The following is a 24,513-nucleotide window of genomic DNA, read 5'->3' as shown; positions in this document are numbered from 1 at the left end:
TTAAATTTAAAAAGTCTAGTTCCCTGGGAGCAATCCGCAGAAGAGAGTATGAAATATTAGTGCAGATAAAATGGAAAGCTGTCCTTGGTACACACCCATGGCCCTCTAGAAGCAGTCCTTCCATCTGAGGGCACGTGGAGACCCAGACACTGAGGCACTTCAGTCGACACTAAAAACAACTTTTCTTGGGTCCTCCAATGATAAAATCTTCTGCAAATCCTTGTTGTCTCATAGTATATTTATACTATATTTTCTGATTTGTTCTTAAAAACAGTAATTCCCTTAAATGTGGCTCAACTCAGATACGTAATACTGGCTGAGACACTGGAGGAAGGCAGAAAGTGGGCCCTGGCTGGGGTGGGAGGTGGCTGGTGGCTGCTGCTGGAAGAGGGATGGAAGCACCAGTTTTCCTCTTATCTCTGGCTCAAGGAAAGATAGTATAAGCTCAGCTTCAAAGTGAGTGTCTTGATGTTACCAAGCATGTGACCTCAGCCTCTAAAGCCCAGAGGGCACCATGGCTTAGCTGTCCACCAGCACCGTGGACCAGAAGTCTTCCCGCCCCAGCTTGGCTGCCAAGGGTGACGCAGGAAAGGAGACTGAAGCTCAGGACAGCGGTATGCCTACCAGACTGCTGGTTTATTAAAAAATCCAGCACTCTGGACGGGAGGGGGAAAATGGGTCAGGTTCTTACTGGAGCCAGAATCTAAAGAAGCTTTTTCTCATCGAAGTCAGTGAGTCAGTATCTGTAGAGACTTCATAGCCCTACTTACCATTAATTCCACTAGATTGGTGAGCTCCTTGTGATCAAGAAGGAGTACACAGCAATGCAGGGTTCGGTGAAAAGCACATCCAGCTGACTGATAATGTCACAGATGCTGTGATTACATTTAAAAACATCACAGTCCCTCTACAGTCTGTGCACCATTCAGCTTTTCAAGGGCTATGTGACGTAAGTCAAAATATCTACATACAGTGATCACTGGACCATTGATAAAGTGCTATATGATTCCTTCATTTTACTCTACTGATCAATGCTTGTGGACCCCTTCCACATTCTCCACTTGAAATCAAACAACCCAACTGCCAGCATGATGTTCTGAGACAAGAGGCACCATGACCAGCACCACGGTCTTCCCACCCTGACCTTCTCATCCATAAGCCGAAAGTACGGTTGCTGATCTGGTCATGGATGGAACTCCAAGAAAGGAGGAAATGCTTACTTCTTAATCTCATCTTCTACTGCATTGACTCCCTCAGTTTGTGGATTCTGAAATTTGTTGGTGGCGCTTCCAAAGTCACACAGGACGTAGTGGCCTCGGTCATGCAAGAGGATATTTTCAACCTGAAAAACATTCCCCAGCCACCCATTCCAAGATATTATTTAGTAATGCATATGAAAATTTTGTTCATAGTCATATAACTATTTTATTGCTGATAATCCCATTAATATGCATAGGAAAGTCATTCCCCTCCAAGTATCTCGACAGGGGTCATCTCAAGTGAACAAAAAGCAAAGCACGGTAACAGGGTGAAATGAGACTAGAGGGGGCAAATAGAGGAATTCCACAACGGGAAGCAAGAGTCCCATTTTTCCTAGATTTCCAGCCACATTTCTCACCTCTGCAGAAACAGTCCTAATACTTTCAAGCCTCTGTATCCTTTCTCATGTTCTTCTGTCAGTCTAAAATGTTCTCTGTGACCCCCACCTCCTTACCCAACTATCAATATCCCATTCATCTGTCAAACTCCAGTTCAAATGGCACCTCTTCTTTGAAGCCTTCCTCAAGGACCCACTGAGGCAAATGTCACTCCCTCCCCACGGTCCTTTAGGACTTCATTCTTCCTGATGTCAGTTATTTCATTTCGGCCTTATACATGCATATATCAATTTCTTTACCACGGTATGTTAGGATTTCTGGAATAATAAATATTTGCTATATTGTAGATACTTCTCAAAGTGCTTAAAGGCCTGTGGGCAAATGTGCAGTTTTCCTATTAAAGTATTATCTTTTTATAGATGAACTCTTTGGACAGTGAGTTAGCAGTTACAGGTAGAAGAGAGCTTACAAATACCAGAACCTACAGAAATCTCTGGTATCAAAGGACTACGCCAATGAAAGAATAACTCCAAAACAGTGGGCACTTCTGTACTCAAGATGTAGTGAGTAATTGTTGGTATAGGTGAACTGAGCTGACCGGTGTGTTGGAGGACAGACCTGGCTACACGTGGGCAGTAAAATGGCAGCCAGAAAATCTTGTTAGGCCAGTAAGCCTGTCGTCTCCATTGTCTTTTGTCGTCAGCCTTCCAAAGACTGATCCTCTTTGGAAAACAAAGGCAAGAGTAGACTACAAGCTCCTTCAAGACAAGCACCATCTCTTAATCCTATCTGTAGTATTCTCTACCAGGGCCTAATACAGTGCTTGCTGCACAAAATGTGGGTTGAATGGAGTAAGTCAAAAAACAGAAACACACTTAACACTGTGTTTGTGTGTGTGTCCATCTGTCAGAAGCAAGATAGGAGCCACCAAATGCCCAGGCCCTTAAAAAAAAAAAAAAATCTGGTCAATTGTGAAAGTCCCTTGTTTTTCCTATACTTGTTTCTACACTTGCTTTAGTTCTTCTGAAAATTATATTATATATTACAAAAATGTTTATTCTATAGTCTGTATCAGCAATATCTAATACCTAAAGCCTTTGCTGCAAACCGATGCTTTCGTTTATTGTTTCTTACTCCTACTGAGTCTCACGCGTGGTGTTCTTATCAGGGGTTTTGTTATTGTTGCTGTTAACTCATGTTCCTTGGAATTCATCTGTGGGAAGCCTTTGAGGCCTGAGTTTAAAATCTATTTTTCGTCCAGAGAGGATACGCTTTTGCACCTGGGGCACTATTAACCTATAATCACTTTAATCTAGAATTTTGATCGTGGGATTTTTAACCACACAGGCAGGGTGAACTATGGCTATCAACTCGAGTGGATGTGCTCTTATTCCCCTGAGACAAGGCTGAGGCAAGCAAATATTTCTACTATCTACAGCTTTCTATAAACCTCATCACTTTAACCTATTTACACAAAGTGACACAGTCAAGCTATCCTGAACATATACTCACTTGAGGAATCTAAGATAATTCCAACAAAGCAATACTCATATTTCCAATCTAATTTAGAGGTTATAGACAGATCAACTACCATTTACTGAGATTTTACTATTATGAGTATTACTGTACTCAGCACTTTACATGGATTATCCTCATAATAATATAATAATATCCCTGTTTTACAGATGCAGAGGGTGAGGCTCACAGTGATGAAGCTGGGAAGTAAACCTAGGCAATTTAACTCTAGAGAAAGACAGGTAATTAATTACCTTTCTGCCAGGGCAGGAGCAAGTTAGAAGCAGAGCATTACTCAAGGTCCCCTGCCATAATATCCTCTAACCGTGGTATGAAGAGTATGCCCAGTGTACTGGATACAAGCTTAAGGGCAGGGCTGCCTTAGTCCTTTATGCTCAGAAATGCCCCAGAGTAGGAATCTAGTCGATGCGGAACCAGGTGTCTAATTACTAGCCAGGCTCCTTTGCTCAGTGTCTCTTAAGCACTCCCTGCATCGCCTGCTTCGTCCTTTTATTCAATTGCTCCACTTGTCAAATCTCAGCCATTCTACGAGGCCTTGCTCAAGTCATAAATCCTCAGTAAACTCTTCCACGGCCACCTTATAAAATCTGTAGAACTTACCATCCATGAGGGGCTGGCCAAGTAAGACCTTCAGACAAAAGCAAGCCATGCCCTTTTGTCACTTACCCTCTAGTCTACCGGCTCCTGCTTTTGAGCTCCGATGGCAGAGCCAAGCCGTTGTGACAGGGACTATATGGCTGACACGCCTAAAATATTTACTGTCTGGTCCTTTGCAGAAAAGTCCGCCAGCCACTGGTCTATAATTATACTACTCCCGTGCGTGTCCTGCAATAGCCAGTCCGGTATTTCACACACCACGTACCCCTCGATCCCGTATCCAGGGTCAGTTAGCAGCAATCGTCCTCTCCGGCCTCATGTGAAACCATGTGTCGCCTGCTGTACGTGCACAGCCCCTTCCCCAATTAATGTCTATACCTCCCACGCCAGAATGTATAATCTAAAAAACTGAAAAGTTAATTCACTTCAAAACACAGACAAGGTAGTTCCAGGGACCAAAATCACTGGGCTGGGGGGAGGAGGCAAACCAAGTAGACAAAGACTGAATCATGATGAGGCACATAAGGGTTTCTGTTTTGTTTTTATCCCCCCACCCTAAAAACTAGGTTTGTATTTCTGGTCAGTTCCAGAGTGGCAGAACTCAGCAGATACTCAGTTGATACACTATCAGCCTGGTCCCCATCTCAGCTTGCCTCCTTCCCATAAAGATAACATTGGACAAAACTGTATTTGCAGGAAAAAAAAAAAGTTAAAAATGAAGGGTGTGTACAAAAGTGGACACAAAGCCAGAACTATCAATGTAGGGGAAAGCCTTATCAATATCAAGGAAATGCTAATGCAGGTAAGAACCAAAAGCCCTGCTCGGGCAGCTCTGCAAGTTTGCAGGGAGAGTCACGAGGTTGTGAAGGTGAACTCGCTTGGCAGGGGCCACCCCAGCAGCTGCCGCACCCTCTGCGCCTTCTCAGTCTGACCCGGTGACTTGGGACACCTGTGCAAACCTCCAAGATCAAGCTGGCCGCTGCCCTTTGTCACCACCGCCACCACCATCAACAACACACTTGACACGGGGCCTGGCATGCGACAACCACACTGGACTTGGCAGTCACATGACCTCGGTGACTATTCACACGTCTGACCTCGGACAAACCTTTAAAGCTCTTCGGGCTTGTTTCTCATCTGAAAAGTAAAGCTAATAATATTTCTATCACTGCTGTTATGAAGCAAGTGAGAATGTATGTGAAAACAAATTATAAATCTCCCTATATAAACCTAAGAAGTTATAACCATTCATTTAATAGAGAAACACGCACATTCAAACTCCTACTATATGCCAAAGAGGTTCTGGGGATAAGGCTGTGAACAAATCAAGGTTCATCTGCTCATGGAGCTGAGTCCAGTGGAAGAGAATAAGAAAGTAGACGTAATTGCCAGGTGGTGATAAATGTTCTGGGAAAAAAACCACCAAGTTAAACACATGTGAAGTGAAGAGGGACGCTATTGCAAATAGCACAGTTGGAAAGGTCACTGTGATGAGGTGAGCAGAGACCCGAATGGAGGGAGCAGGTGTGGACCACCTGGGGGAGGAGGTGGCTCTCAGAGCACAGGCAGCCCGAGGGCACTGAGATGGCAGCAGGCTTGAGGCATCTGAGACAGAGAGATAGGCCACAATGGATGGGACAGCACTGTGCTGGGCACTGGTGCTGCAAAGGACACTGAAGACACAGGGGCTGGACATTCTCTGGACTAGTGCCCTTATGAATGGGGAGACAAGACTGGGTAGCTCAGTCGGTTGGGCATCTGCCTTCAGCTCAGGTCATGATCTCAGGGTCCTGGGACTGAGCCCCACATCGGGCTCCCTGCTCAGCGGGCAGTCTGCTTCTCCCTCTCCCTCTACCCCTCTCTCTGCTCAAGCTCTCTGTCTCTCAAATAAAACGAAAACAAACAAACAAAAAAAAACCAAAACCAAAATGAATCCTTTAAAAAAAAAATGGTATCAGCAACTAACAGCACTCACTATGAGCCAGATGCTGCCCCCTGCACTTTTACCTATAGTAGTTCATGAAATTTTTACAAAGCCTTATTGCCCCCACTTAACAGAGGAGAAAAGAGTCCAGTTACCTAATGTGCCTGAGGTCACAAGGCTGGTAGGGCAGGATGTGGGCTTGGGCTGCCTGACCGCTGAGGCTACCCCCTCCCCACGGCACTGATGGGCATTACGCAGTTACTACAGAATGTGGGCAGCTCAGATGGGTGACCACGAAGGGAGCAGGAAAGAGGACCAGAGCAGCTGACAGATGGCAGACTGGGGAAGGCCCCCTTGGGAGCCACTCAGCAGCAGATGAAAAGAGGTGTTTGAGGAAGGTTAGCCAGTGACAGAGGAGAAGGAGGAAAGCGAGAGCAGCTGCAATCGTCCAGAGGGAAGGTGACTAACACCAGGGTAGAGTAGGGCCCAGAGGGATTAAGTGAGACTAGGAAGGTAGAGAACCAACTGGACCTTCATACGTCATCTTCTGGAAGCTCCAGAGAATTTGCAGAGTGATTTTGTTTTTGGCAAAGTCCCTTAGGATGTGACCCCTGCTTACAATCCTACAGTCTTCCAGCTCTCTGAGAGTTTAATGCTGCTAACCTTACTTCCCAATCCCAATGGCTTAAGAGGGTTATTAAAGTCGTCACTCCCAAACTCTGCTCACAGCTTTAGCTAAAAGGTCTGGAAAGCCACCTCCTACTGACCCTTCATCTTGACATTATTCCAGAGATGGCATTCGGGCATTTCAGTCACAGAACTTATTACCACTAGAAATTCTGAGGATAAGATAAACGAAGGTTTTCAAACTTACAATTCTAAAAACGGGACAAGAATCTTCTTTGTACTTCGTGAAATCAAAATCTCTTTTCTGACAAAAGAGGAGACATCCATGACTTTTTCAATCTGAATGCACTTATTAAATCTTAACCCTTTCTTCCCCTTTCTTAAGTACCTGAACAAACAGCACGGTATGAGAGAGCAAAACCAACCAAACAAAAACCAAAATGGGAATAAAAACCCGTGGCCTTTGCTCTGGTTTGATCACAGAATTAGCCGTGCAGGTCACAGCCTTTCTGCGCAGAGGTCTCCTCACTGGTAAAAGGAGAGGGCTGGCTCAGGTGACCTTTCCAGCTCTACAACCCCATGATCTGCAATGATCTCTTTCTTTCCTCAGAGAGATAAAAATGAAAACAAAACAGGGAAGTGATGAAAATGTTAAAATAATGTATTAGAGGAAAGACCTCCAATGAAGAACAGAACTTCTGTCCTGGTTATTTTCAGAACATAAGCTGTTTAAGGACAGGGACTGCTTTCAACTTATTTCCTACACAGAATTTGAAAGACGGCACATGTGGTGGGCAGGGCAAGAGGGGGCTTCCCTCAGTTCTGCATGTGAACAATGGACCTCCACGCAGGGCGGCACTGGCTCCACAAGGGGATCCACAGCTGGCCTGGCCTGCGCTATTTTTCATGTCCTACCGACTTTTATTCACGGTGGTGCCACCTCACCAGATTAAGTCCTGCTCAGAGAAGCACCTAAAGACCAGCCACCAGCACTCTGGCCAACAGGGGAATAAAGAACTTCGTGGCCCTGGCCACTGCTGGCACTGTAGTGGCTGGGCACGGAGCTCAGAGTGTCTGAGACTACGGGATGGTAAACAGGGAGGCACACGGGGACTTTGCAGTCAGGCCTCAGGAGGCTGGCAGTGTGGCAGGCAAAGGGAACTGCCCACCACACACATATGAGCAGAAATCAACAAAACCTCACTTGCTAACGAAGGCAGCTAGATGGCACAGAGTGGAGGATATGTGGAGTTTGGGAAAGCTTCCATCAAAACAACCAGGAGTTGACTAAAATCGACAGCGGCAGGACTCTTCTGGAACAATTACAATCGAGGCCTCCTCCCAGGGGCCACTTACTTACATTCAACTATTTCCAAGGTAGAGGAGAAATGGCAACAGTCTCCTGAACCACTACCGGCAAGCCGGCTGCTCGCCTGATGGTCTCCACTACGGATTAAGACACAACTACAGGGGCGCCTGGGTGGCCCAGTCGTTAAGCGTCAGCCTTCAGCTCAGGTCATGGTCCCAGGGTCCTGGGATCGAGCCCCGCATCTGGCTCCCTGCTCAGCGGGAAGCCTGCTTCTCCTGCTCCCACTCCCCCCACTTGTGTTTCCTCTCTCACTGTGTCTCTCTCTGTCAAATAAATAAATAAAATCTTTAAAAAAAAAAAAAAAAACACAACTACAGAGTCCAATACTGTGTTGCCAGCACTGTGCTGACTCTCTGGAGCAGCGAGGAAGGTGGAGGGGTACAGGGCTCGGACGTAAGCTGGGGAACAGAACACGGCAGCCTCTCCTCACTCCTGCTGTGGCCTCTCCTCCGATTCCACTCTGGCCATGTTCCTCTGCTAAAATATCTCGGGGACTGTTTGGTACAGTGAAGAAAGCATCTGGGGCTCCCACTGCCCGAGGCCAAGCTCTGTCCCCCTCCCTGTCCCCGGGCTAGACCTGGAGCTCCGGACTTCAGGCTCCTCACAGCAGCGCTGGGAGCACCACAGGGCACTGATATGCTGGCAATATGTAAATTAGGTAGGCATCATCGACAGGTATGCAATGACTCATCACCGAGGCCTCATTTAATCCAGTTAAAATAAAGGAAGATTTTGTTTAAGAACAGGGGAATAGCACTCTCTACCAGGATGCTCAGTGGTCATCTCTGCCTCCTCCCCGGGCCCTTACCTCCATGCCCCCTCAGTCATGTAAGCACGCTCTGAAGCCTTCTTGTCCCCTTCTCTAGGAAGGCCTCAGGCTCTGCTCTCTATCTAAAATGGCTTCATCCTGTCTGTGACCACCCATACATATCCCACCAGCCTGTGATGTCCCACTACTCGGGAAGATTCCAACCTCCATTACCTGGTCCCACTACCTGACCATACACTAAGCAGCTCGATTCTCTGCTATTGAGCACTTTGTTCTAGAACTTTCATACTTTACCTGTCACTGTTGCAAGTCTGAACATTTCATTTATATCCTCTCACCAACACTTAAACATCTTGGGAGTAGGAACCATATTATACCTGTGCCACCTCCACAGAATTATGTACTTGTACTATGCTAGACTCATAATAATTACCAAAATGTATTCTCCCTTTTCTACTCAGAGAAAGGGCTGACTACAGAGGGACACTGGAGAAGCTGTTTAAGGCTTTTGAAGGTATGTACTATCTTCCCGTCAGCTAACGGCTTTAGTACAGAAATGCCAATATGCATGTACCACTTTACACCGACTGGGATGGCTAAAATGAAAAGGCACAAGAAGGGTTGGTGAGGATGTGGAGAAATGGGAACCCTCATATATTGTTGGTGGGATGTAGTATAGTATAGCCACTCTGGAAAATAGTCTGGCTGTTCCTCCAAAAGTTAACTGTAGTTACCACATGACCCAACAATTCCACCCCTAGATGTACACACAAGAGAACTGAAAACATATACCCACTTCAAACTAGTACACGGATGGTCACAGTAGTCTTTTCATACTCTCTGAAGCAGAAACAATTCAAATGTCCATCAACTGATGACTAGATGAACAAAATGTGGTCTCTCCACACTAGGACTATCATGCCATGAAAAGGAATGAGGTACTGCTACATACCGCAACACAGATGAACCCTGACACCATTGTTAGGTGAAAGAAGTCAGACACAAGAGGCCACTTATTCTATGAGCCATTTATATGAAATGCACAGGCCAGGCAACAAAAAGCAGATTAGCGGTTGCCTGGGGCTGGGGCGAGGTGGGAATGAAGAGTGATTGCTGATGGATACAGGGTTTCCTTTGGGGAGATGAAATGCTTTGGAATTAGACAGTGGAGATGGTTGGAAAGCCTTGTAAATTTGGTGAAAGCCACTGAACTGTATACTTTAAGAGGGTGAATTTTATGGTTATGAATTATATCTCCATTTTTTAAAAAGCTAAAACAAACAAACAAAAACCTCGACACAGAAATGCTAGTAGGCTGCTAGGATCCTCAAACTTTAGAATATACAAAACCCACGTGGGGTGATGATTAAGCTATGGATTCCTGGGCTTCCCTGACACTGCCACAAAAGTTACGGCTCGACAGATTCAATGTGGAATCCGGTAGCCTGCATTTAATCAGCACACCAGGGGATGCGGATCCAAGTTACTAGCCTCGAAGCAGGTTTCTCAAAACACAGGTATTTAAAGAAACTGTAATTTAGAATCAGAAGAGCAGGATTCACATTCGGGTCCTTCTCCTTCCTGGTTATATGACCTTAGTCAAGTCATGTAACCTTTCTACTCCTGAGTTTCCCTAACTATAAATGTAAAGAACATCTTCCTCCAAGAGACAGTGTGTGTAAAATGTCTAGTAGGGTATGTGGCATATAGTTGGTGTGCCATACATGTTGGTGAACCCTAACCAGGTGCCAAGTCCATTCAACAAACACTGTCAAGTGACTATATAATAGGAAAGGCCCAGTACAAGAAGATAGTGACTAACAGAACAAATGTTTAAAATAATCACTTACTGGATTTTGCAAAATATGAAGCAGACGTTAAAAACCAAGCATCGCTGTTTGCAAAGCATTTAAATTAGCGTATCATTTTCCATACCCCTGACAAAGTAAATTTGGGACTACATCAGGAAAAAGCAAAAACAACATGTATTCCGGCATTTGATGATTATAAAGAATTTCTAAAGGCTACTTAAGTAATAAAAGCAATACCGGTACCATACTTTCTTTTTTTTTCTTTGTGTCTTCTCTCGCCAAGCAGAATGTAAGAAATGTCAGGTCACCATGCCTGCTCTCTTACATCCCCCAAGTTTCTCCCCCGTTCCGAGGGCAGACAGGAAATCCTCTGTAGGAATGCACTTAATGAAACCTTTACCTTCAGGTCACGGTGGATAATAGGAGTTTTGCACTGATGCAGGCGGGCAACAGCTTCGCAGGTATCACAAAATATCTGAAGCACTTCATTCTCCGTAAAACCTGTTTGCAGGCGCTGGTTCATCAGGTTGACCACCTGGCCTCCTACAAGGGGGCACAGAACAAGCTAGAGGTTAGCAACATTCAGACTCACCACTTACCCAAGTCCACAGAGGAGCAACCTGGACAGAGGTCACTGGCTGAGTCATGACTGCAACCCAAGTGTCCTAATTCTCAGACCCAGATTCATCTTCTTACAATCCAGGTCCTCCTCTAATGCATCAAAACCAGTTTATTTTATGAAGCACTCCAGATGTGGGCTGCCTTTGTGACATCTTCAAGATCAGTAGAACTGACAATCTGGTCCTGCTATAGCCGCTTGGTTACACGGTCCCCGTTTGTATGAGACAAGGCCACAGGTTCAACCTGCCACATCTTTTAGTAGGAATCAGACTGCACAACAGACCCCAGGAGCAGAAAGAAGACAGCCTTATAGTCTGTACTTTAGGAATGGCTTGGTCTCTCTGGCTTCACTCACTACTTGCTGCCGAGGATGTAGAAATGCTACACCAGTATTTCACCTCCAGGACCAAAAGACTGATGACCTTACTTACAAAATTATCCAGATCCCTGGATGCTCCCACTACCTTCTCTCGAAACATTTTACCGTGCAAAAAGGAATGGACAGGAGGAAACAAACTGTCAAGTTCAAATTTGGTAGTATCTTATAAAATCAGCTTAAGAGTTGTTACAGAATAGGCTGAAATTACTGGTTAACATCACATTTTGGGGATTAACAACATATTTAATTTACGGACAGTATCTTTAAAGGCAAGGAAAATGTCAGTGGAAGTAAGGGTGATTATAAAACAGGGCACCAAACAGTGAGGCAGTGACCCAAGCTTATAAGTGGCAGTTGCTTAGGCCAAAAAAGTCAAACCTCCAAACTGGTTGTGTGAAATGCAGTCAGCTCTGAATCAAGTCATGCTACAGTCTGTATTTCCCAAGATAAATGTTGCTTGAAACTCCAAGCTTTCAACTACTTAACTCCGCTGTTCACAGCAGCATCGTTTGAATATAGCCTTACTGGAAATTACAGCTCGCAAGCAAGGAGAGGAAAGGTCATTTCCATTAGACGAAAAGGATTATTTTCCCCTATAACACAAGGATGGAGGTGTGGGTGGAGAAGAGAACACATGAGGGAGGGAGTGGGGAGGCTGAATGGTTTCTTTGGTCCATCTGGAGTTGGGTCTTTATTATGTACCTTCATCGCTTGTTTTAAAGCATCACAAATAACACATTCATTCTCACCCTCATCCATTCTCACTCATATACAAGCACCAAACCTTCCTAAAGCTAACAAAAGGAGAGTTTTGTGTTATCTACCACTTCAAATTGTTTGCCATAGTAAGAATAACCAAGAGGTGACAGCAGGCTCTGTATCTTTCTTTGCACATCTTTAAAAACAGAACAACATACATTAGGGCACAATGCACATTAACTGAAATGAGCCCTGTGCCCTAGACAATCAAAGTGCCAGAGCAACAGGAGCTCAAGGTGTGGGTCATATACTTACCCCTACAGAAGTCCATCAGAATGAGCACTTCCCATACATCACCACTGCTCACACTGTTGATACTGGAGTCAATGTAACCAACAATGTTCTTGTGCCCTGATAGGTCTCTCTATAAAGAAGAGTTGAGAAATATAGTATGAGATACAGATACCAATAGAGACAGAATGAGCCCGTTGGTTCCATTAGCACAGATAATTTAAATGCAGATGACCTTCACCGCAATGAGAGGTAAGACTGAAGAGGAGGGTCAAGAGCAGGTTTCCAGTGGTCTCTGAGATTCATGGCCAGATCTTCAGTAAACGGTTCTACAATCCTACTAAACCACAGCACTCTCCTGAACAAGATTCTGGAACCTGATGCACATAGGGTGCCTGCTTGTTCGCTCCATCAGTGCTCCACGTAAGCCAGGAGCAAAGGCGCCCATCTCCAGAAGTACTGCAGAGAGTGTGAGCCAGACAGTATGAATTATTTAAATGTGTGAATTTTTAATTCAGAAAAATGAAACTGGTGGGGTTTTTTTCCCTGGTTGTAGATACACAAGTGAATTCAACATGACTTTTAAATTGTTTGTACTGTTTTACTCCCTTTAGGAAATATGTGAAAAGAACAACTGCTTTACAAAGTTTTGAATGGACTACAGTGGCATCCAGACCTAAACATTTTGCTCATAATTAAGCCTTTCAAACCAACCAAATGGAATATAAGACGGGTCATGTTTCCAGCTCTCTGGCTGGAACTGCATATGCTCTCTCGGGGCTGCTTATGGAATTCACTTAGTCAACAAATGTTTATTGAGCACTTCCTATGTGTCAGGACCCATTTAGGCACTAGAAGTTGCCTCACACCTTGGTATAGTTATTTCAACATCCATAGAGGCAAATCTTTGTAATGATGATGTTTAAAATCCAATGTCATCAAGAAGTAAGTTGGGGAAAGAAAAAGTGAGCAAGCTGGGTAAAAGGATTTTTGCACAAATACAAGATTTAAAAAAAAACTAGTTTTAATAAATTGTTTTACTTTTGTTTAAAAAAAGGGGAGGGGAGTGGAAACATAAGTGGTCTGAGTCACTAGACAAACATGACAGTTCAGGCCATAAAAACAGTAACTACCTCTACACAAACTAGAGATTTGGCTGCTTAGAGTGACATATATAGTCTCTTTTAATCTGAAATTCTATACCAAAACAAGAAGAAATCTCAGAGTATCAAAAGAATACACCTGAACCCTGAGCATCAAAGTTAAAATTCATTAGAACTTTCCTCTGAGGGAGGGAGTAAGAATGATTATTGCTTCAGAAAGATAGACAGGGACGCCTGGGTGGCTCAGTCGTTAGGCGTCTGCCTTCGGCTCAGGTCATGGTCCCAGGGTCCTGGGATTGAGCCCCGCATTGGGCTCCCTGCTCAGCGGGGAGCCTGCTTCTTCCTCTCCCACTCCGCCTGCTTGTGTTCCCTCTCTCACTGTCTCTCTCTGTCAAATAAATAAATAAAATAAATTTAAAAAAAAAGAAAAAGAAAGATAGACAAAAATAGAAACGTGACCACTGGAACTGACAATGGGAAGTCAATGGAGCCCTATGCAAGAACAGTTTCAGAGAAGGGATGGGGTGGGGGGGCTGTGGGAGGGGAGAAATGGACTTGCAAAGAGTTGAGCACATAGAGCTGGCGACTACAGATGAGTCTTCTGGAACATTTTGTGCTCCAGAGAGGAACAGCACTGCCAGAAGGAATTAATTCTCAGGATGAGAGAGGCCTGAGCATGGGAGAGTGGAAGAAGCCAGGAGCAGAAACCTTCAGCATGCAGGAGAGGACAAAGGTTAACTGATGGAACCTAGTCCTGCAGGAAGAGAAGGCGGGGACTGGTCTTAGAAAGAGGAGCAGGAAGGAAATGAGGATGGATATGCATTTTGGTTTACAGCTGGAGAAAAAGGAACTTCAGTGAGTTCAGTTCTATTGTTCTGTTTCTGGTAGAGAGCAAGACCATGTTTGCAGTATAAGGGAATGAGAAAGAAGCTTGATGAGAGAAATAAAAGGCTTAGAGCAACTACTTTGGATAACAAACAAAGGAGATGATGAGGCAGAAAAAGCAGTCTCCCGAGTTCTGCACAACAGAATGTGATTTCAGGGTTCATGTCGCAGAGGCCCGTTCTTCCCCCTGCTTTTTACTCTCATCACCAACTCTTCAAAAACTTGATTTCATTTACACAGTCGAGGAAGGAGGAAGAACTGGAGAGGAGTTCTTGAAGCCAAAATAGAGCAGAAGATCATGTTCTTCCAAATGTTCACAGGAGGAATGAAAGACTAATGTTTCCACATTAGTAATCTGTCTACATTTAACGGTTTAAAAAAGAATCAGCAACGTTACCTCTGATTTGTCTCACCCCAAACGGAATAATAAAGAATCAGGATGGGAAAAAAAGCATTTGACAGAGCCAAGAGGAGGTCAAGAGCTATTAGAGGACCCAAACTGGATAATTAACATCTGCAGATGGCATCCTACAACAGTTGCCAAGCTGTTTGCTGATCAGTTCAAGTCCAAATTCCTGTTCATTTTGTCTTCTGCAGAGTTCCTGAGAGACGTCCAAGCAGAAAAGATCTCCTCTTTGGAGGGAGACCACGGCACTTACTTAATGACCTCACGATGCAGCAACATCTCAGGTTTTAGAGTAACACCTCACTAGTCTGCAACTGATGGAGAAGATCGATTTGAATGGTTGTGAAATGCAGAAAAGGTCAAGAGAAAAACTTACTGCAAAGTGAGACTGACTCATACTGAGGGTGCACTGCCCAGTTCACAGCAGCAATAGGGCCAGAGGAGGCCCAAGCATTCCCTGGCTTTCATTAAAAGCACAGTTCCAGGCTTGGAGAACAGATATGGACATAGAGGTATGGAATAGAACCCACACAGTATTGGAGCTCAGTTACTCAGGAAAAGTCAGGATATAAAGAGGATGCCTTGATGCCCTTGGCTACAACTATTATTTGGGGTACACTGAGATAAAAATCTATATGATGAGTATAAGCCAAAACCTGATTTTCAGGGGAGTGAGAAATGTTCAGTTAAATTATAGATCAGATTGGTTTATAGTACATGATTTAAACAGTGATAAGTCTAAGGAGTGTGTACTGTCATTTTAAACTTTATTTTTAAATTAACATTACAATTAACATTAACAAACTTTATTTTTAGATTAGAGTGCTGACATAAACATGCTCTTAGAAGACCTGCTTTATTAAGTAGATATTTTAAATGATTTGTAGTTGCCTTATTTATATTAATAATATATTTAACTGTTTGTAGTGCTAAAAAACTTTCTTCATAAATACATGCAAAAGCTGCCATTTGAAAATCATGCCTTCAACCCAGATCTTACAGGTTATCACAAATCTCAAGTTTATCTGGGGTCCTAATTAATGGTGCTTGTAGCACAAAACAGTCTTCTATCCCTATCTTCAAAATTCCTACAGCAGGAGGATTCCTAGTTAAGAATCTTGAGGCCTTAAGGGAGGACTTGATCCCTAAGTAATCTATAAAAATCTTTATTACATAAGTTCAGGAAAACAAAGAAGATAGCATTCTAAAGAGCATATTAATAACATGTCACTCACCTCCAAATAGTAAAAATGAGTATAGTATATAACTAATTTCCCTATATATTTGCTCAGGTCACCCTTCCTTGGAATGTCAGCATGATACCTGCCAATTTCCAGTACCGATAGCACTTGCATTTACACAGATTAAGTTTCCAAAGAGGTAATTTACCTGCTTTGACCCTCCATTCAAATACTCAATGTTTTCTGCTTTTATGACTCATCACTATTGCCACTTATTTCTGGGATCACACCAGGGTTCCACAGTGGTGGAAATTTAAGCTTCTTTTTAACTTAAAGGTGAAGGAATCCAGTTCTAAGGCCTGAAATTTGTTTACTTCTTCTACTGGATGCTTTGTGAAAGTCTTCTGCCTTACTTTTCTTTGCTCCTTTTCCCCTCAATAACTCTGACTTTCCTTTATAACTTTCTTCAAGGAGTTATTCACAGGCACAGTAAAACATCAAGTCCAGTAGAGTAATGAAAAGAAACACTGTGAGATCTAGTCTGGCCCGGGTGTTCTATGAGAGTCAAGGTACCTGAGCTTCTGCAATGTAAGCAGTCTCAAATACTACTCTCCTCCCCATACTCACATTGACTCTCCCTTTCCTGAGTCTTACTCATTAATTAATCCTGTACTTACTGAACAGATCTTTAAAGTCATCTAAAATCTGATTTAGAATAGTGCTGCTCAAATTTTAATAGGCATATGAATCACCTGGGGATCCTGTTTAAAAGCAGATTCTAATCCAGTAGCTCTAGGAAAGGGCCCAGGATGCTGCTCCTCAGTGGAATTTTAAAGTAGCAAAGATCTAGAGCAGCGCTACTCAAAATGTGGCCCATAAATACATGCTGGTTAGTAAACTGTTACCAGCCCAGAAAGAGATAAGAAGCTTGCTCCAGGACATAAATCAATTAACTAACTAAGCTGACTTGTTTCTTTTCCTAGTTCCTTGATTTACATTCTGGCACAACATCCTCTGAATAGCACCCATACGTTTACAGCCAATTGATTTCTGACAAGGGTACCAAAACAATTCAATGAGGGAAAGATTAGTCTTTTCAAAAAGTGATGCTGGGACAACTAGATTATCTACACGCAATAGAATAAACTTAGATCCCTACCTCATACCATACACAAAAATTAATTCAAAATGGACCAAAGATATAAAAACCCCCAAAAGAAAATATGCACACAAATCTTCATGGTGTTGGATTAGGTAATAGTTCTTAGATATGACACCTTAAGCACAAGCAATCAAAGAAAAAAAAAACAGATAAATTGCACTTCATCAAAATTAAAAAATTTTGCGCTTCAAAGGACACTATTAAGAAAATGAAAGACAGTGCAAAGAATGGAAAAAAAAATATTTGCAAACCATACACCTGATAAGAATCCAGTATCCAGGCTACATAAAGACCCTTAAAACTCAACAATAAAATGACAACACGAGGGGCGCCTGGGTGGCTCAGTCATTAAGCGTCTGCCTTCGGCTCAGGTCATGATCCCAGGGTCCTAGGATTGAGCCCTGCATCGGGCTCCTTGCTCAGCGGGAAGCCTGCTTCTCCCTCTCCCACTCCCTCTGCTTGTGTTCCCTCTCTCACTGTGTCTCTCTGTCAAATAAATAAATAAAATCTTAAAAAAAAAAAAAAAGACAACACGATGTAAAAATTGGCAAAGGATCTGAATGGACATTTCTCCAAAGAGCATTACAAATGGCTGATAAGCACATGAAAAGATGCTCAATGCCATTAATCACTTGGAAAATGCAAATCAAAACCACAATGAGATATCATTCCAAACCACAAGGATGGCTATAATCAAAAAAGAGAAACAATAAAAAATGTTGCCAAGGATGTGGAAACTGGAACCTTCATACATTGCCAGAAGAATATAAAATAGTGCAACTCCTATGGAAAACAGTTTGGCATTTTTTCAAAAAAGAGTTACCACTTGACTCAGCAATTTCATCCTTGTGTATATACCCAAGGGAAATGAAACATCACGTTCACACAAAAACTTGTACACAAATGTCCCAAGCAGCACTATTCATAATGCCCCAAAGTGGAAACAATCCAAATGTCCATCAGAATAAACAAAATGTGATATCTACACACAGAATATTATGTAGCCATGAAAAGGAAAAAAGTACTCATACATGCTATCACATGGATAAATGAGGCACTCATCCATGCTACAGGATGGTTAAACCATAAACATTATGCTAAGTGAAAGAAGTCATAAGAGGACACATATTAGATTATTCCATTTATATGAAAAGTCCTGAATATATGCCAGTGGACTAATGGTTGCCAAAGACTGTGGCAAGGGGGTCATGAGGAGTGACTGCTAACAGGGATGGGTCGCCCTTGGAGATGATGAAAAAGAATGTTCTGGAGTTAGATACAGGGTGATGGGTAAATAACCCTGTGAATATACTAAAAATTACTGAATTATATTTAAAAGGGTGAATTTTATCTCAATTTACAAAGAAAAGTAATATGACGAGCTAGGGAAAAATAAACATCAAGGGGGGAAAGAAAAAGAAAACAAGGTCCTTTGAGTAGCACTGATCTAGAGCAGCCAGGCAGCTCAAATTGTAATCCCTGCTAGAGCCTTTTGACAAGCAGTTTTCTTACAATAATGTCACTTCTTTGGACCCTCACCCAACTGCAGACATCCTGTATGTACTGCTGATGAGTCCTTCCTTACATCCAACTGGAAACTTCCACCTCTTGTGTTCCTACTCTGTCCTCTTCAGAGCAAAAAGAGCAAGTCTTCTTTTCCACTTTCTAAACAATTGAAATATTATTATTTAGACTAAATCTTTTCTTCTCTAGGTTAAATATACCTGCTTCCATAGACATGTTTTTTAGTTGCATCACCACTTAAATGCTTCACTTTGTTGATATCCCTCTGACAAGAATGGCCCCAGGAAATGAATGGAATACTCCAGATATGGTCTGACTCATGCAGCATACACCAGCATCATCACGTACTATTAATTTTTTTTAAGATTTTATTTATTTATTTGACAGAGAGAGAGAGAGAGCGCGCACGCAACAGCAGGAACACAAGCAGGGGGAGTGGGAGAGAGAGAAGCAGGCCTCCCACTGAGCAGGGAGACTGATGCGGGGCTCCATCCCAGGACCCTGGGATTATGACCCGAGCCGAAGGCAGATGCTTAACGACTGAGCCACTCAGGCGCCCCACCTACTATTAATTTTATTAATGTAGCTAAAAATGGCATTTTTTGGGGCAGCTGCATTACACTACACATTCGTATTGAGTTAACTGACCACTAAAATACTTAAGTCTTTTTCCATTTTACACTGCTTTAAATCTCTGCCTTCCCAGAACTATGCTTGTAAAGTTGTTAAAATAAAAATTCAAGTGTATGACCTTGCCTTGTTATTTCATCTCATTAGAATCAGTCTATTGCTCCAATTCATAAGGATCATTTTGGATACTGATTCCATTACCCAATGTAGTGGTTATATCTTCCAACTTTATATTAGGTAGATAATTGATAAGTGTGTCTTCTCTTTAACCAAGTTATTTGCTAAATGTAAAATAGCATAAAACTAATGGTGAGCTGTAGGGCTTTTTTCTTAGAAGGTGTCTTCCAAATTAATGTCAAACCACTGGTCAGAAACCATTATACACAGTAGTTATTACTACTGGAATCCAGCCTAGACTCTCCAACTTGCTCACAGATCTCTGGTGAGTGTCCTTACCCAAATGACACAATCCAGAAACACTGGACCTAGTGCACTCTCCTGAGCTTCCTATCCAGAAACCTTCCCAAAGAAGCCATGATGTTGGTATGACATGGCCTGCTATTACCCAACCTTAAAGTTCTTTGGATCTCTGCTTACTTATCCAACAGACTACAAAACAGCTTAAAATTTTATTTTATTTTTAAAATAAGTAATATACTAACATTCAAAAAGAAAAAAAAAAGGAAATTACTTTCTACCTTTCTACTCCAGTACTCATCACCTATAGGAAACGCTCCCTGTTTCTTTCCCTTTCTCCCATTCACCCTCCCTCCCTCTCTCCTCTCTCATCCTTTCAGTGTTTTGTTCAGGCAAATCCAAACGGTATGTATTATGTATGTGCACACACACACACACAACACACCTTTTCTTACACAAAAAATAGCATCAAAGCATCTTTTTAAATAATCTGTTCCAGATTCTTGTCCCCCATCGATCCTGATGTCCCTACTGTGCACAATCTACCTTCCTCTCTTTTAGGAATATGGAAACATTTTCCTGCCTCAAATCATCTGATATCTCTTCTGTTGAAAGCAAGTCTTCAAACATCACTGGTGGCAGCTCAGTGTCCTCACTATCAAGCTCACTGCAGATGTAATCCATCTGGGCCAAGAAACGTGAACACAGAACAGCACTTCGCACATCCTGAGCTTGAATTCTTATCCCTTTAAGTCTGAAGATAATTCATCTTTTCCTGCCTTTAGGTAAAGGAATCTGAAGTCCAAAACCCAATTTCCCATTGTCCGTCAGAAACCAAAATCCCTTTGGTTCCATCAGGGCCCACATCCCAAATGTTATCAAAGGACTCCTACCATACTCTGGTAAATGGTACACAACATATGTCAAAATCAAATGTCTCTAGTGAAACCACTAACCATTCTTGAGTTTGGGTGGGTGCAACACGCAGATCCTTACTCTGCTGTAAGTGCAGAGAAGAGGACTCTTATGCTTTGATCACTAACACACAAGCCTTAGCATGTTATAAAGCATGTTACCTCCTCTAATTCCTTTCACAATTCTGACACTGTTTGAGAGAGGCAGGGTTAGGGTATGGCCTCTATCTGACAGAAGTCTGAGCCTAGGAGGGTTAAAAACATCACATAGGGCTTTTGATTAAAATGGTAGGAAAAAAATTTTTAAGTAAGTTGAATACTTGCTTTTATCTCTGCCTCTCTCTAAAGCCTTACTAAATGATGTAAAGAGTTTGTTTTTTAAAAAGCACAAACTGAAGACTTCCATTTCCAGGAAAATGGAGTAGATGTGCTTTTGCCTATTCTTCCTTCTAAGAACAACTAAATACTTTGGACACTAGTATAGATTTTAAAAAGCATAATAAGAAGGGTCTGAAATGTGGACAGAAAGCAGCCTGACTAGAAACTTTGGAACCAAAGGAATGAAATGGTGGTGAGCTGCCTGAGTTTTCTTTTTGTCCCATATATACCAGACTAGAAACTGAAGCAACTGGTGAGTTAAAAACACCAATGGGTGTAGACAAAAAAAGCCCCAATAAAAGCTTGCTCTCTCACGGCGCCTGGGTGGCTCAGTCATTAAGCATTTGCCTTCGGCTCAGGTCATAGTCCCAGGGTCCTGGGGTCGAGCCCCACATCGGGCTCCCTGCTTGGCGGGAAGTCTGCTTCTCCCTCTCCCACTCCTTCTGCTTGTGTTCCCTCTCTCACTGTGTCCCTCTCTGTCAAATAAATAAATAAAATCTTAAAAAAAAAAAAAAAGCTTGCTCTCTCTAGCCAAACCCAGGAAAAGGGCAGCCTGGCAAGACAGAAACTCATAGACACTAACTATTCTATTCCAGCCAAAAATCACAGAAAAAACTGCAGCCCCTCCCTGCAGACATGCCAGCAAACCCAGGTGGGGAGCCCAGACTTCCATCTTCACACACACACTGTATCTATGCATATAATGTATTAATATGTAAAAACATATATATATAACATGAACATATAATACATAACAAATACATATGTAATATATACATATAATATGTATATAAAAGATAAAATGTATAACTAATATATATAACATTAATTAGAATATTTTAAAGTCATACAAAGAAATGGCCAACAAATATAGGAAAAAGATGCTCGGGGCGCCTGGGTGGCTCAGTTGGTTAAGCGACTGCCTTCAGCTCAGGTCATGATCCTGGAGTCCCAGGATCGAGTCCCGCATCGGGCTCCCTGCTCAGCAGGGAGTCTGCTTCTCCCTCTGACCCTCTTCCCTCTCGTGCTCTCTATCTCTCATTCTCTCTCAAATAAATAAATAAAATCTTTAAAAAAAAAAAAAAAAAAAAAAAAGATGCTCAACATCACTAAGCATCAGGAAAATGCAAATCAAAATCACAAGGAGATAACACTTCATGCCTGTTGGGATGCCATTATTCAACACACACAGACAATAACAAGTGCTGGCGAGGGTGTGGAGATATTACAACCCTTGTGCACTGTTGGTAGGAATGTAAATTGGCACAGCCACTGTGGAAAACAGAAAATTAAAAACAGAATTACCATATAACCCAACAATCCCACTTCTTGGGGTATATCCCAAAGAATTAAAAGCAGGATCTTGAAGAGATATTTGCACATCCATGTTCACTGCAACATTATTCACAATAACCAAGGGGAAAAAGCAACCTAAATGTCCACTGATGGATAAATGGCTAAAGAAAATGGGGCATATATTTATAATGGAATATGACAATCTTAAAAAAGAAAGGAATCTTGTCATTTCTACAATATGGATGAACCATGAGAATATTATAGTAAGTGAAATAAGCCAGTCATAGAAGGACAAATATTGTATGATTCCACTTACATGAGGTATATAAAACAGCTACATAAGTTCTAGAGATCTGCTGTATAACACTGTGCCAACAGTTAATAATACTGCACACCTAAAAATGGTTACGATGGTAAATTTTAAGTTACATGGTTTTGACCACAATAAAAAAAATATTTTTAAAAGTTAGAGTAAAATAAAAATAAAAATTTAAATACTGGCTTAAAAACAAAAAGAAATCTTCAAAATTTGAAATAATAATTGCTTAGTTGATAATCTATGTAATATATTTGAATGAGTTGAAAATTAATACCCACACAAAACCTGCACACAGATGTTTATAGCAGCTTTTATTCATAGTTGCTAAAACTTGGAAACAACCAAGATGTTCTTCAACAGATGAATGGATAAACTGTGAAACATCCATACAATGGAATATTATTCTGCTTTACAAAGAAATGAGCCATCAAGCCATGAAAAGACACGGAAGAAACTTAAATGCATTTTAAGTCAAAGAAGCCAATCTGAAAAGGCTACACACTGAATGACTGCAACTATATGATGTTCTAAAAAGGGCAAAACTGTGGAGACAGCAAAATAAAAATCAGTAGTTATCAGGGGTTGGGATATTTGGTGGGATCACCAGGCAGAGCACAGGCAATGTCTGGGGCAGTGAAACTATTCCATATGATACTATAATGGTAGATACATATTATACATTTATCAAAACCCATAATACATACCAAACTCAATGTACAATACCAAGAGTAAACCTTAAAATAAACTATGAACTCTAGGGGTCAATGTGTCAACTCCCACCTCAAGTACCTAGGAAGAGAAGAACAAAATAAACCCCAAGCAAGCAGAAAGAAAGAAATAATAAATATAAAAACAAAAATCAATGAAATAAAAAATGGAAAAATAGAGAAAATCAATTAAACAAAGTGATGGTTCTTTGAAAACATCAAGTGGCAAACCTCTAGCAATACGAACAAAGAAAAAAAGAAGTAAGATACAAATTACCAATATCAGGAATGAATCGGGATTTTACCACAGACTCGGCAGACATCAAAGGACAATACAAGAATAACACTAACAACTAACTCTACCTGCATAAATTTGACTTAACTTAAATGAAATGGACCAATTCCTCAAAAATACAAACTATTACAACTCACCTAATATAAAGGATGATTTTAATAGCCCTGTAAGTATTAATGAAACTGATTTTGTAAATTAATAACTGCCAAAAAAGAACTCCCCAGGCCCAGATGGTTTCACTGGAGAATTACAACAAATGCTTACTTAAAGAAGAACAAACACCAATTCTACAAAATCTTTTCCAGAAAACAGAAGAGAAGGGAACACTTCCCACCTCCCAACTCATGTTATAAAGCCAGAATTACCCTAATACCAAAACCAGAAAAAGCCTAATAATTAACTCCCAAAACTACAGACCATTAACCCTCACTATAGATGTAAAAATCCAAAATGTTAACAAACGGAATTCAAAAATATATAAAAATAATTATAGGCCATGACCAAGTAGGGATTATTGCAGGGAGGCAAGTTTGGTTCGATATTTGAAAATCAGTCAATATAACCCACCATATTAAAGCTAAAGAAGAAAAATCACATGAGCATATTAATCAACGCAGAGAAAAAATATCTGAAAAATTTCAACACCCATTCATGATAAAAACTCTGAGAAAAATAGGAATAGAGGGAAACTTCCTCAAATTTATTTTTTAAATCTATTTTTAAAAACTACAGTTAACCTTATGCTTAATAGTGAAAGTATTCTTTCCTCCTAAGATTGGAAAGAAGGCAAAGATGTCCATTCACCATTCTTATTCAACATAGTATTGCAAATTCTAGCTGATGCAAGAAGGCTAGAAAAGGAAATTATAGGATACAGATCAGAAAGGAAGAAATAAAACTGTCTCTCTTTGCAGGTAACACAATGGTCTACATAGAAATCCTAAGGAATCTAGAAAAAAATTTCAGAACTAGGGGTGCCTGGGTGGCTCAGTTGGCTGAGCGGCTGCCTTCAGCTTGGGTCATGATCCTGGAGTCCCGGGATCTAGTCCTGCATCGGGCTCTCCGCTCAGCGGGG

General features: G+C 41.7%; 1 protein-coding gene across 6 annotated transcripts in view; it reads right to left on the bottom strand.

Moving 5' to 3' along the window:
• Positions 1-24,513, bottom strand: part of AAK1 (AP2 associated kinase 1) — a 171,201-nt gene that overhangs the window by 62,853 nt on the left and 83,835 nt on the right. For all 6 annotated transcript variants that reach the window (XM_073897619.1, XM_073897617.1, XM_073897618.1 and 3 more), the window contains exons 4-6: positions 12,246-12,354; positions 10,632-10,774; positions 1,221-1,342 (exon numbers count right to left, since the gene is read on the bottom strand). In XM_073897619.1, coding sequence (XP_073753720.1) covers positions 1,221-1,342; positions 10,632-10,774; positions 12,246-12,354 — 374 coding nt within the window. The remainder of the gene's footprint in view (positions 1-1,220; positions 1,343-10,631; positions 10,775-12,245; positions 12,355-24,513) is intronic.

The sequence above is a fragment of the Callorhinus ursinus genome, unplaced genomic scaffold (assembly GCF_003265705.2).
Source record: "Callorhinus ursinus isolate GAN/ISIS: 27379988/994484 unplaced genomic scaffold, GSC_fseal_2.0 scaffold10, whole genome shotgun sequence".
Lineage (NCBI taxonomy): Eukaryota > Metazoa > Chordata > Mammalia > Carnivora > Otariidae > Callorhinus > Callorhinus ursinus.
This window is presented reverse-complemented; position numbering and strand designations above follow the sequence as displayed.